We start from the raw sequence: 13336 nt of genomic DNA, 5'->3' as shown, positions 1-13336 counted from the left end.
TTTTAAATTCTCTGAAGTATTAGTTACAGAAGTAAAACATTTTAAAAAATAGGTTAGCATAGCTTCTGTGCTGTACATATTTTAATGTACATGTGTACATAATGTACGACATAGTTGTCATAACCAAATGTTGTTTGTGTACATTTATCTGAATTGGTAGGGGCAGAACTGGATTTTTTTTCCTTACTCAAGTTTATGCCTGTGAACATGTGATATCATGTTCACAGTCTTGTGAAGAGCTTGAAAGTTGCAGATTCTGAGTTTAGAGTTGGGAAGAAACCCAGACCTTAAAGTCTCTTCTTTAAAAAAACGTAGAACCAGACATGGAAATCTCAGTTCAAATACCTGCTGTCCTGAGGGAGTACTCTAAATTTTGATGAATATTTAATTGCTTTTACAAAGAAGAATAGTCTCAATTTAAATGAAAAAAAGACATCTCACTTCAGAATAGCATATAGATTTTCACAAACATTTGCCCATTAGATGTTTTCAGACTGAGAATGCTCCTCTTTGCCACAGGACTGAGAAATCTTGATGAGGACTAAAGTTGCCTTGAAACAGAGATGTTACAATTGTTTTTACCACCATTTGGACTTGTCATGATCTTGTGGGGAAAAAAGGAATGAAATAACCTCCGTCACATGCTGGCAGGATTAAGGCAAACCTTGCCCCACCTCTTTTAGCAATACAGTTGTTAATTAAGGATGTCTCGACTTGCAGTAGAAAATGCCAAATTTATTTTAATGTATATCATCTAGATAGGCTACCTATTCTCTTCTTCTCCTCCCCATTTTCTGCTAAATAATATTAACTTCTTTCTTGTACAGCAATTATCTGAACTTTAAAAAAAAAAAAAGGTAGATTCAGTGAGTCCTTGGCTCATTTAGTCATCAGTGGAAATCAAAATTTGAATTCATGTCAGAAAGAAATGTTTCAGACTTCCAGCCAAGAAGCAGAAATTAAAAGGATGGGTAACTTGGCAGCTTAACAGTGAGAAAATACCTGTGCCAAAATCTAGTCTGTCTTCTTTTGGTTGTGCTTTTACATCATTATGGCACAGTCAACTGGCTGAATTTCTCTTTAGAGCCACAGTAGAGTGGAGTTCAGACTGTATGGAGTAAAAAAGTCCAAAACAAAACTATTATGGTAGCAGTGCAATAATTCAGCCTTGGTGTAGCCCACTTCACAGCACAGCGGAACGGGCATGTGCTTGAATTGCAAGACAATTGAATCAGACCCGAAGTGGAAATACTTGAAATTCAAATAGCTTTGGTTGCCTAATTTGATCTAATCTTATAAACCAGGCACATGGGAGCACCTGGGAGTGTTGCACATTCTACTGTTGGTACCAGCCTGGCTCCCACCGCGGTCTGGGGCTGAGATGGCTCCTGCTGCCCAGTCCCTGCCTGCTTGCTTTTTGCACCAGATGCCTCTCTGTACACTCTGCAGCTGTGGCTTTTGTTTTACATGCTTCCCCTTCTACCCTTTTCAGTTCTTCTCCTTTTGTGGTGCCAGTTGCTTTTGCCTGTATGTTAATTGTGTGTTCCCAGTGAACAGGTTGGTTTCTGTGGCTTGTCCTGATCCCTTGCTGAATATTGATTTTGCTATATAAACACTACAAAAACAGAAAGAGAGAATGTTTGTGAACAACTGTAGCCAGATATCTGGTCATCTAAGAAACAGAAGACACTGTATTCCCAGAGAGACCATTTAAATTCAACATTTCAAGGCTTTATGATACTTGTTCTGAAAGCAAAGTGCATATTTATTTGTTCTTCGCATTGTGACAGGGAATGGGAAAAGAGTAGGAAAGACTATTTAAGCTTATCATTTATTTATGATAGCTTAAGCATTATAGGAAAATGCAAGCTTGCTTTTTTTTGAACCACTGTTTGCTACATAAAAACACTGAAACACATAAAAACACACATAAAAACAGATGGGCCTTGGAGAAGCTCCTTAAAATGTAATGGTGGGTGCTCTGGGAGAGCTCTGTGGTGGCAGTCGGGGGCTGCTCAGGTCACTGCCCCCTCCAGACATGGAACTGGTTGGATCTGGCCGTCATCGAACTGCACTGAGCTGCCTCCGGAGCTTTTTTCAGGGCTGTGATCTCAGAGTCCTGTTTCAAGTGACCCATCACATGCGTGCTCGCTCTGTGTGCAGCAGCTTCCCGTTGCTGGAGAACGACTCCAGCTAGTCAATTAGCTGGTGATGAGAAGTATGGCTTGGGAAGCTTCAGAATGGCCTGGATATCAAGATTCAGGAAGCAATTTGCATGTATGAAATATTTTCTTTAGGACTTGTGTATCTGCTAAATATATCCTGCAGTCTGTGACATCAGTAATATTTATACTTGCAGACATAAAATTATGTGTTTCAATGCCCAGGGTCAAATAATAGATTCAAGAATAGACTTCAGGAGTGCTGGCCTTGAATTATCTTCCTGTACCTTCAGCCTGTGTTCTCTCTTCAGTGTTTTATACAAGAGTCCTTTCCCGATTTTCTTCCTGAGTAAAGGTGAGAGAAGTAACAAAAGATGTTTTTATTACAATGTAACTGTGAAAATTCTCTCTCTTTTCAGACTGGGAAGAAGAACAAGTCAGCAGTCCAAATATCTTGCGGCTTATTTATCAAGGGAGGTTTCTTCATGGCAACGTGACATTAGGAGGTATGAAAATAATTTTTATTATACATGTTACAGTTTGGCGAAAGGGGATATTTATTTACAGTTCAGTGAATACTCCTTTATTGTTCAAGATCACAGGATGGCCTGCTTTATACTGCTGTTCTTGTGCATACAGTGACATTGTACTTTATTGCATATTTTTCCATCTTGTTACCACGAGCTGTTAAACTTTGCGAGGTCCCACCTGCTAAGTCAAGTCTCCTCTCACACAAAGAAACTGTAGTGCTGCTTTTATTTGTTGTCTTTCTAAATGGAATATTTTGTTCCAGCTCTCTTACACTGCTTTTGCAGTACAAGCTACTTAATAAATATCTGAAGTATTTTAAAATGCTTGATAAACTTTATGATAATTGGTCAAACAATACTTTAAATCTTCGTGCAACGCAGGGAGACACCCTGTGAATGAGAATGAGGGGAAGCATTCTTGCTGTCCAGTGCTCTCCCAGGGATACAATTGCATAGTTATGTGAAAACAACAGTAAATGGCTTCACTTCGATTGCTAAGGAAATGCAATTCAACTGTGCCCCCTCGTGGCAAGTGTTTCCCCACGATTACGCATTTTGGTGGGAACCCTTCATAGAGGTGTGACACACATTTGTTAAGTCATCCCTCCTTTTGTAGGTAGCATTTGCCAGTGGGAATATCAGCTGTATCAATGACTAAACAATATGAGACTCTCCATTCTGTGCCTGTTTAAAAACAAATTAATGCTTCTACTTTGTATGTTCAAATTATATATGGTTTGGTACCTGAATGCTGTACAGAAAGGAGAATATAATATAATACAAAATCATCAATTAATTATTTTGAAGTTAAGAGGAATCTGAAAATAATATTTCTGGACTGCTTATGGTGATGTTCCATGAAAAATTGACTGGGATGATACAGCTATTGATTCACTTTCTACCATTCCCAGTGTTGCCTAGTGATGTACTTATAGATTTACTCTCCACATATATACATTTTTAATGCTTCTATATATACAAACAAGATCATTGTCAGCTCAGCTGGAAGAACTCTGAAATTTTTATTCACTCTTTAATTTGTATTTTTACCAGGTGACAGTGAGTGCAGCTAGTAGCAGTTGGAGTAGAGTTGAAAGACAAATGTTAAGTCTTGGATCATCTCTGCAATTAAAGATGCTAGTCTTACCCTACATTTCCAGGCAAGGATAGCTAACTGGGATTTACTTTGCCATTTATTTACTTCACACTTTACTGAGTGCTGCTCTTCACCATCAGTATTTTTCCATTTAGTGACATTTGTCTCAATATGAGAAAATTTTGAATATTTGTTCAATATATTTAATATATTATTTAATGAATTAAGCTGAAAAATAATAGCTGCATGCTGCTGACTTTTGCATTAACTTAGGTCTATGAATTTTGAACACTTACTTGGGTTCGGAGCATTTTAGTTCATTCTTAATCACTCATGCGTTGAGATTTAATCATCATGTTTTTACCCCAAGGATCTTACATGTATATTAGTGTTTTTCAAAAATATTCTCGTTGCTATATTGTTTTAAGAAAAAGAATCCCTAAAACATTGGCTTAACTTCAGCACTAATGAAGCTATCAGGAGTAAGATTACACAGCTGAAAGTGGAACAGGAATTCATGAAACAGCCTGAAAAGACTCTTACTTCAGTTTGTGTTGTTCATTAGAGGTAACCTTAAGTGAACTAGTTACCTTTATAAGGGAGGTGAAGGGGGGAGTTTATTAAAATAAAAATATTTATATTATGTTTCTTAACTTAGCTTAACTTTCATTAAGCTTTTCTAGCTGCAGTTCTCTTTGACTGAGTTATAGCACTTAGTGTTATATTTGCTTTAGGTGATAAGGAAATATTGACTGGAATTTGGACCTGCTGAAAATCATTTTATCATCCAGTGAAACAAAAGTTTCTAAGGAAACAGTTTGATGTTTCTCTTTTTAACTGGAGTCCATTTTTGTTCACTTTTACCTTACATGTCTGTGTAGTGTTATGAATTTAAGACTCCTATAAACTAAGATGCCTCAGAAAAGAGAAATTGGTAGGAAAAAGTGCTTTTGAGTGAAAAACTTTATTTTCAATAAATCATCCTTTGTGATACCCCCTCTGAATGGCCGGTCACTTATAGGAACAGCAGAGCTAATGGCACTGGGAGCAGTGTGGAACAGACACCTCTGTAAAGCTCTGCACTGCTCCTGCCTGCAGTGCTTGAGCCACACTGCTTTGTTGTGTCCTGCCTGTGCAGAGGGCTGGGGACTTGGCTAGCAAGGCAGAGTCTGTTGTTCAGCTTCCTACAGGAAATTTAATCCTTTAGCTAAATATTTGTTCTGCAGTTTGCATTTCAAATAATATTAATTAGGGAAGTAATACATAATCAACAGTTCTCCATTTCTTGGTAGATAATGGTAATCAGCAGCATTTGCTTCCTTATTTACTGGTGAAGGGAAGTTTAACTCACCATATGCCATCCACATTCCAAAAAGGGGTGAAAAGTAAGTTCTGACGATAGAAAATACAAAGCAGCAATGGAATTGAACAGTTGGGAAAGGAATTAAATACAAATTGGCTAAACTGAGAGAAAGGGGTGAGAGCACAAAGAGAAGAGCAAGAAAGGATTACTGAGCATAGGTTAGGCTGCCCAGTTGCTGTCATGGTGCTCCAAGCAAGAAGCTGGAAATTTCTAGCAAGAGCTTGTGTAAACTGTGCAAACTGCTAATATATAATATAAATATTAGCACAGTACTACTTGATTACTGTAAATAGTTAATCTCCACAACTCACTAATCAAGTCCCCTGAATTGTGTTGATATTATGAAAGATGTTCCTAATGTGATTATTTTGTAATTCAAGAGTTTATGTTGTGAACACAATCCTTTTCCATGGAGTTTGCAAACAGCATATTAACAGTCAGAGTTTTCAGTTTTATCATAGTGTCAAGTACCCAAAATGCATCGTCTTTGTCAGATTTCAAGTTATCCATAGCTTCTAGTTGCAGGGCACAGGCAGTGCTTCAAGTAAACTAAGCAACTTTCAGATTTGCCTTTCCATGGAGATGGCTTTTCCCAAAGTACAGCTGCTTCAAAGAATCTTGTGGAGTTCTGTATCACTTTGTGTGCTTACACCTGTGTTTGAACCTGTGTTTTAATCATCATTTGCATTTTTTAAAATAAATATGTAGGCAATGAACATGATTTAATAGTGGTGTTGTAGTGTGGCTTTTTATTGGTGAATCTTTAATCTATGCTGTAGGGATTAAAACAGAAAGGCATTTTTTACTTCATTTGCCTTCAGGTTCATTGCCCATTCCTTATTCATTTATTCACTTAAAATGCCATCTCACTTTATGTGAAAATAAAAGCTTTAGCTTGAGTTTGATAGGACAAAGTCTACTCAAGTCAGAATTATTTGTGTATTAAGGATTAAATTCTTGTTAAATTTATCACTGACTTTTTTTTCCACTATAAAGTGGGAAGGACAGAACTTTGCCAGAAGACCTTTTATTTCTCAGAAAAACAATCAAGGAAGATAGTCTAAGTATGCAGTGTATTTGTATACTTAAATTGGAATGTAGAAATTATCATTTTAGTTTCAGACACAAGCAGAATGAATTGTGGAAAGCATAATTTTAAATTATTTTTTGTTGCTAAAGCTCACAAAGGCAGCATTGTGAGACCTACTACTTTAAATTTTATATTTTTCACATGCAGCTGATATAACAGATCAATATTAAAAGGCAAGATGCAGACATTTTGTATTTCAAGAAATCTGTGTCATGGATCAAAATATGTGTTAGGAAAATCTGTTTTGCTGTAGAGGCTCAGTGTTTTGATATCTCAGGAATAACAATTTGGTGGCTGCATTAGCAAATTTTTTGCAACCTTATCATTAAAGAGTGCTTAACCACCTGAGTCTTGGCATGAATGCCCACTTCACTTTTTTACTCAAAAGAGGAAGGCTAAGCTTCCTAACAGGAGTATCATGTCTTTAAGAATGCAGTGTTCTAAGTGACTGTTGTCATGCCCTGAGTCCCTGTTTACCAAACTTCAACCAGTAAGCAGTTAAACATAACAGTATGAACTTTTGAGTAGGTGCTAATTAAATTACAGTTATTTCAGCTGGGCATTTTGGAGAAAAAAGGGCTGATATAATGCGTTAATAACTCTCCCTTTTTCCTTTTGTAGCATTAAAACTTCCTTTTGGCAAAACAACAGTGATGCATTTGGTGGCTAGAGAGACACTGCCAGAACCAAACTCTCAAGGTAGGCTGGGCACTAGAGGAGTTTCTTACTCGAATACATGGCAGAGTGGTCAGGTCTCTTATGGGCTCTTTGAGTATTTCATAGTAGAGAAAAGTCAAGTCCTTGTGCTCTTTTGTGAAGAAGTTAATGGAACGCTTTTCTATGTGTATGTAGAAAACTAAGAAATTAACTTTCTTGTTTAGCATTTTTATATAGTGCAGAAACTTACTCAGATCTTAAAAGTTCTTGTTTTTATTGTGAAAAACTAGTCCTTTATTTATTTTTCAGTTATGTATGCATGTGTATAACAAGAAATAATTTTTTTACTGGAAATAATTAAGAACAGACTTGTATTAAGCATACTCTCACACAGAACAGCCTCATTGCTTTAGAAATGGAATGTAAGTAAAACTTCCCTCTTCTTTGCAGGTCAAAGGAACCGTGAAAAAACTGGAGAAAGCAATTGCTGTGTAATCCTGTAAACCCTGTTAGCTTTACCTGCTAAGTGTGATGTAATATAGTCTTTGTCTTTCATGCTGCTGGAATAGAAGAGGCCCTACCTTGCTTCAACCACCTGTAGGAAGAGCCTGTCTGTAAATCCATGGAACTGAAATAATACACGAACACTGTCTCATTAGTCTTTTAAAAAAAAAGTGAAAGATCTATGAACACTTTAGTTGTTTATTTTTTTCAATTCCTCCTTTTTGTTTGTTGAATAATCTTACAGTACATCACTTTTTGAATGAATTCAGTCTCCAGAAAAGTTTGTGTTTTTTTCATAGCAGGAATCTTTTTGCTACCACAAAAATCTGCATTAACCGGATCTAACCAGTCAAGCTTTCTAGATGCAATTTGCACTAAATATGGTTGACAGTATATTTCTCCTCAACAATCTCTAACAATATTTGAGACATCTAGTAATAACCCACAATGTATAATGCAACACTGGAAAGTAGTATATTAATAAGTAAAACAAATCTCACTTATGGCCAAATCAAAGGAAAAACTGTTAAGTCAATTCTACCTAAGTCAACCTCGGTGGCCAAACTGGCACAGATACTAACTAAACCAAGTCTAACTATATATCTTTTCACTGCAACAAAGAAAAAATACTATGTGCCTGTAATTTAAAAGCACTCTGTAGAGGGCTGATGAAACTGATTTTTTGTTACTGTGTGCACTCCGATCGTGTGTTAGTTGAGTGCTTATTCAGACAGCACAAACAAGTGCAGAGAGTGCATTTCCTAGCCTTAATATGGGAGGGGTAGTTTCCTGTAGTTCATAGGCTTTTATTATTGTGCATAAATGTTAGAAAACATCATTTACTAATCAGTTTTATGTATTTGAATATTGGCAATTGGTGTTTTTCAGTCATTTTTCTCATCTGTACCTTAGACTTCAGTGTCATGCTTACTCATTAGAAATTTCAAAAGAATTATTAAGATTTAAAAAGCAAAAAGAAAATCTTCTGCCATAGTACTAGTTTTGTTTCTTTACGTAATCTGCATTTGGTATTAGTGCTTGCAATGGTATTAAAATCAGAAGCTGATTTTTGAAGGCATACATAATTGAAAATGATGCCATTCTTTTATTTCATATCAATAATTTAAATGTTGATATGCTAAAGAAATTTGCACAGCACTAAAGCATGAGCTAGTTTCATCTAAACCTGTAAAAAATAAAAATAAATAAAAATTAAAAAATATAAAAGATTTTATATTTTTTCACTGGGGAGGAATTCTTCCTGGGTGAAATTACAAATATGTGTAGAATATATTTAATAAAAATCTTATAAAATACATAACTATAGAAGTTAAATATAGATTGGCGTGTAGTATAATAGAACAATATTCCATATAAATAGCTTTAGCCTTTAAAAAACTGAGTCACAGGTTGACATTGTGTTCTGTACTTAAGTGTCCACAACTCTTACAGATGTTCTGTGTAATCGTTTTTCCGAATGATTGGCATCATTCAAATGTAAACAGGTTATTTTATTCATTGTTACTGCTTTGATGAAATGCTTTATATGCAGTAGATTTACAAAAATATTGTTCATACTGATCAGAATTAAATTTGTATAGAGCAGAGTTTTAAAACAAATTGTAAATAGCACTAAACATTTTCTTTCTGCAACCTGTACTGATAGACTCTTCTGTAAACTAAATAAAAGAATATTGTAGTGCATTTCAGTGGTGTTTCAAGGGTTGTAATTGGGCCTGAACTGCTTTTAATAGTACTTCTTAATCTGGAAATTAAGTAAGGACTCCATTTTACTTATTTTTTAAAAAGGAGGGGCACAAAGCTTGCTGAAAAATGCTAATGGGATTTATCACTTCAATATCTGTTTTCTTTTCACTCCATAAGTGGCCTGGAAGTCTTCTGTAGAAGAGGAATGTGGGCATGAGCAGTTGCAAAAGTGCAGCTGTGTCAGACACTTGTGTGCCTCCCAGGAGCCGTGTGCTTGGACTGGGAGTTTTTGCAGTCTTCATTTACTGATGGCAGAGAGCACGGACATTCCCCTTGAGGTGCTGGGAACTGAGATGACACCATTGTATGCTCATTACCAAAATGAATCTTGGGAGGGGGCTTTTCCTTCTGCTCTGCAGTGTGGTTGCTAAATAAGAAACTGTAGGGACACAAACCTTCTTCTTTAAAAAGACAAAAGTGTGATAGACTTCCCTTGTCCAAAATGCTGACCACCCAAGTAACGCAGAATTAGATGGGAAATGGCTATGACAGCACAAGAAAAAGAAATGGTCTGAGACAGGACATGCTCAGTCAGTTAAACAAATCTTTCAAATGCATTGATTTTGAAAAACAAATGCATGAGATGTAATCCTAGTTTGAAAAAGTAGCCAGGCACTTAATACAGAATAAATACATGAAAATCCAGAAGCTTCCATTTAAAGTATTTGGTGAGGTTCTGTAGCAAATTATGTGGAGTTCCCTTTTGTTAAGGTGAATAAGATGCATATATGCACATGTCCAAGCAAATCCTTAAATACTGCCTGGCATTTAAAGCATGCCAAAATGACTCCTGCAGAAAGTGGATACAACAGTTGCCTGAATTTTCCCACCAATTGTCAGAGTTCTGCCCTTGGAAGAGCATTTCTGTTGTGGTGTGAGGAGGGTGGAAAACTGGGGTGGGGGGATTGCTCAAAGATGTGTGCTTTTTTCCTTGTGTGCTTTGTATTGTGGTTTGTGCATTTGCCAAAACAAAAGCAGTAGCTCTTAGTCCCACATTTCCCAGCCTTGCTAAAGCTCATGCATATGCTTCCCTTCTTCTTTCATGGGAGTAAAGTGGATACTAGAAGCCCAAAAAGATTAAAGCTAAGTCTTTGCAGGGTCAGGCTGTTGGATGGTCTGATAATACACTGAAGAGTTTGACATTTGATTTGCACTGCTAGATGGAAATGATCTTTTCCCTATGCATTAGTTAATAGATGTCATGAAGGAAGGGAAGGACAGGATGATCTGTAGCCCTTCTTATTCTGAAATACCATGAAGGGACTACAGCTGTCTCTTCTACCACTGTGTGTGTTATAAACCATCACACATGAGAGGAATGGTATTGTGGCCGATAGCCCAGAGTGCTGGGCAGCCCTTCAGAAGGACCTCAGCAGGGTGGAGGGATGAGCAGAGAGGAACGGTCTGAAATTCAACAAAGGCAAATGCAGGGCTCTTCCCCTTGCACCAGCACAGGCTGAGGGAAGGAGCTCTGTGGAGAACGGCCTGGGGGTGGGTCCTAGTGGACAACAAGCTGCTCCTGAGCAGTGCCCTTGTGGCCAAGAAGGGCATTGGTGTCCTGGCGTGGATTAGGATGGAAGAGCAGTGCCAGCAGGTCGGGAGAGCTGATCCTGTCCCTCTACTCTGCCCTGGTGAAGCACATCTGGAGTGCTGTGTCCAGTTCTGGGCTCCTCAGGACAAGAGAGACATGGAGCTCCTGGTGCAGTGGAGAAGAGCAAGGATGAGCGAGGGACTGGAGCATCTCTCTTACAAGGAAAGGCTGAGGGAGCTGGGCCTGTTCAGCCATGGGAAGAGATGACTGAGGTGGGACCTCATCAGTGTCTTTAAGTATCTAAAGAAGAGTGCCAAGAGAATGGATCCAGGCTCTGCAGTGCTGAGCTACAGGACAAGAGGCAACAGGCAGAAACTGATGCACAGGAAGTTCCACCTGAACATGAGGAATTGCACACTGGAGCAGATTGCCCAGAGGGAGTGTGGAGTGTTCCTCACTGGAGACATTCCAGAACTGTCTGGATGCAACCCTGTGCCATTTGCTCTAGGATGGCCCTGCTTGAGCATGGAGGTTGGACCAGATGACTGACTGGGGTGCCTTCCAACCTGGCCCATTCTGTGATTCTGTAGTATCTGGTAGCAATGAAAGTGCTCTACTTCTAACTTCTCTTAAAGGATAGCAAAATTATGGCTCTGGAAACAGTTCTGGGGATTAGCTCAGCTGCTGGAGGGAAGAAAGTGTGGCTGGCCACTGTAATATTAGAGGCTTTGCTAGGGTGCTGCATCAAGATTAATTTAATGCTGATCTCTGCAGTTTATGGCTACCATTCCTTAGCACATGTGCAACAGAAGGAACAATGATTTAACTTAGAAGAGAAACATAAGCACTTTGTAAAAACTTCTTTCCTCTCTCACAGTTAAGAAGGCAGGCAGGTGTTTCTGGGCTAGCTAGAAATCAGGGATGGCTGCTGCTCCTGCTTTCCAGGGATGTATTTTGTAGTTCTGTGTGTGCTCTGATTAGATTTCTTACACAAATCTTGCTTCAAGAAGCAAATGGATGGATGGATATACTTCTCCATCTAAAACTCTCTTGCTAACTTTATGTTAAGTGGTTAAACTTGAACAGATTTTGAGCTATATGTCCTGTGTAAATTGGCATTTAGACAATTATCAGCAGATACGCTATTGAAACTGGGAGGAATTCTGTGCCTAAATCAGAGGAAATGCCAAGATCTGTTAAGATTCTTAAAGGAGAGTTCCTTCCCCCTTTATTTCTGCTGCAGTACTGAGGTTCTTCCTAGATACCCTGTCTTGGCCATAGCGTTGAATTTTCAGAGCACAATAAAAGGTTTGTTGTTACTCAAGAGGCTGATGGTGATAGATGGCTCATGATAATAAGCTGTTAACAATCCTCATAAAGTAGTATAATAAAAACATATTTGTCCTTCTGTGCCACATGTACATACCTGTGAAGAGATTTAAAATGTGTGAGCTAATTTGCTTACCAATTTCTTACACTAGACTGTATAATTACAAGACCCTTATTATGCTCTGGGTTTTTCCAGTAGTTTATTGTTGACTTCTACTTGGCTTTTGTTTTTGGTTTTTTTTTTTGATAAGTATTTGGTTTGGGATTTTTTAATTAATCTGGAAAAGGACTAGTGAGATAGAAAATAATGAAGGTTATGAAAGTCAGCTCACAGAAAAAAAAAAGACTGTAATGATACATTATCAAGCTCAGGGAGTGGATCACAGTGACAAAGGAAGTTGCAGTTTGGAATGTGAAGGATGGCATAGGCAGAGGAAGCAAAGTATTCTCTTATTTTTGAAATTACCTGGATCAGTCCAAATCTGAATTCTGGCCATCAATTTCCTTAGGATTTTGAAAATGCTAACAAAAATAGTGAGACAGCAGAAATATTACAGAGAGATTGAAGAGAATGAGAGGTTAAAATAGCTACAGTGATGATTAACACAGACAAAATGGATTGAGAACTTCTATTTCTGTCTTGTAGCTTTATAGGCCCGGTTTTTACATTTGTAAAGCAGAGGTGACAAATTCACATTTGATAGAAACATTTTCTCATTAAATGAATGGCACTCGCTGCCACCAGAAGTAATTTGAGGAGAACAGCTGAACTAGATATAAAAGTAAAATGGATTATTTTATCAATGAAAATTGATAGAATTTCCCGAATTAGCAACATTAGTGATGCCAAACTCCCAACTAGGTAGTATTTTTATCCTTTAGAATTGTGTTACCTTTCAGTGAAGAGCCCAGCTTTGAGGGGAAAAATATTTCTGGCATGTTACCACCTTCATTATGTACAAGCACGTGCATAATGTGAGCCCCAGGGCCAGCATATCATGTACTCCAGCAGGAGTTTATCTCTACAAATCCTCTGCTTCCTGAGAAGAATTTTTGGTCAGAGTCAAGGAGATGTTTGTGCTGTAGCAGGCTTGAGGGAATAATTTACTGTGTTTTAGCTGGTAGAGAGTGTGAACTATAGTTCCTTAGGGCAGAAGCTGCTGCCTCTTGAGTAGTGCCACATGTAAGCACCCTGTTTTATCAATTCCAAGGATGCTGAATTTATAGGTAGTAAATGTTGTGACACTTCTCACAGAAAATACTCTGCAACTATTATTTTGTTTGTTTGGATAGAGGCAAAGTAGTGG

At 37.8% G+C, this 13336-nt stretch overlaps 1 protein-coding gene across 1 annotated transcript in view; it reads left to right on the top strand.

Annotated features, from left to right (window-relative positions):
* UBL3 (ubiquitin like 3) overlaps window positions 1-9106 on the top strand; it is a 55768-nt gene extending 46662 nt beyond the window's left edge. The window contains exons 3-5 of the mRNA XM_066544878.1: window positions 2582-2668; window positions 6863-6940; window positions 7349-9106. Coding sequence (XP_066400975.1) covers window positions 2582-2668; window positions 6863-6940; window positions 7349-7401 — 218 coding nt within the window. The 3' untranslated portion in view covers window positions 7402-9106. The remainder of the gene's footprint in view (window positions 1-2581; window positions 2669-6862; window positions 6941-7348) is intronic.
* The last annotated feature ends 4230 nt before the right edge of the window (window positions 9107-13336 follow it).

Source organism: Molothrus aeneus, chromosome 2 (genome assembly GCF_037042795.1).
Source record: "Molothrus aeneus isolate 106 chromosome 2, BPBGC_Maene_1.0, whole genome shotgun sequence".
In the NCBI taxonomy this organism is placed as follows: domain Eukaryota; kingdom Metazoa; phylum Chordata; class Aves; order Passeriformes; family Icteridae; genus Molothrus; species Molothrus aeneus.
Note: the sequence above shows the minus strand (reverse complement) of the source record. Positions and strands in the feature narration are given on the sequence as shown.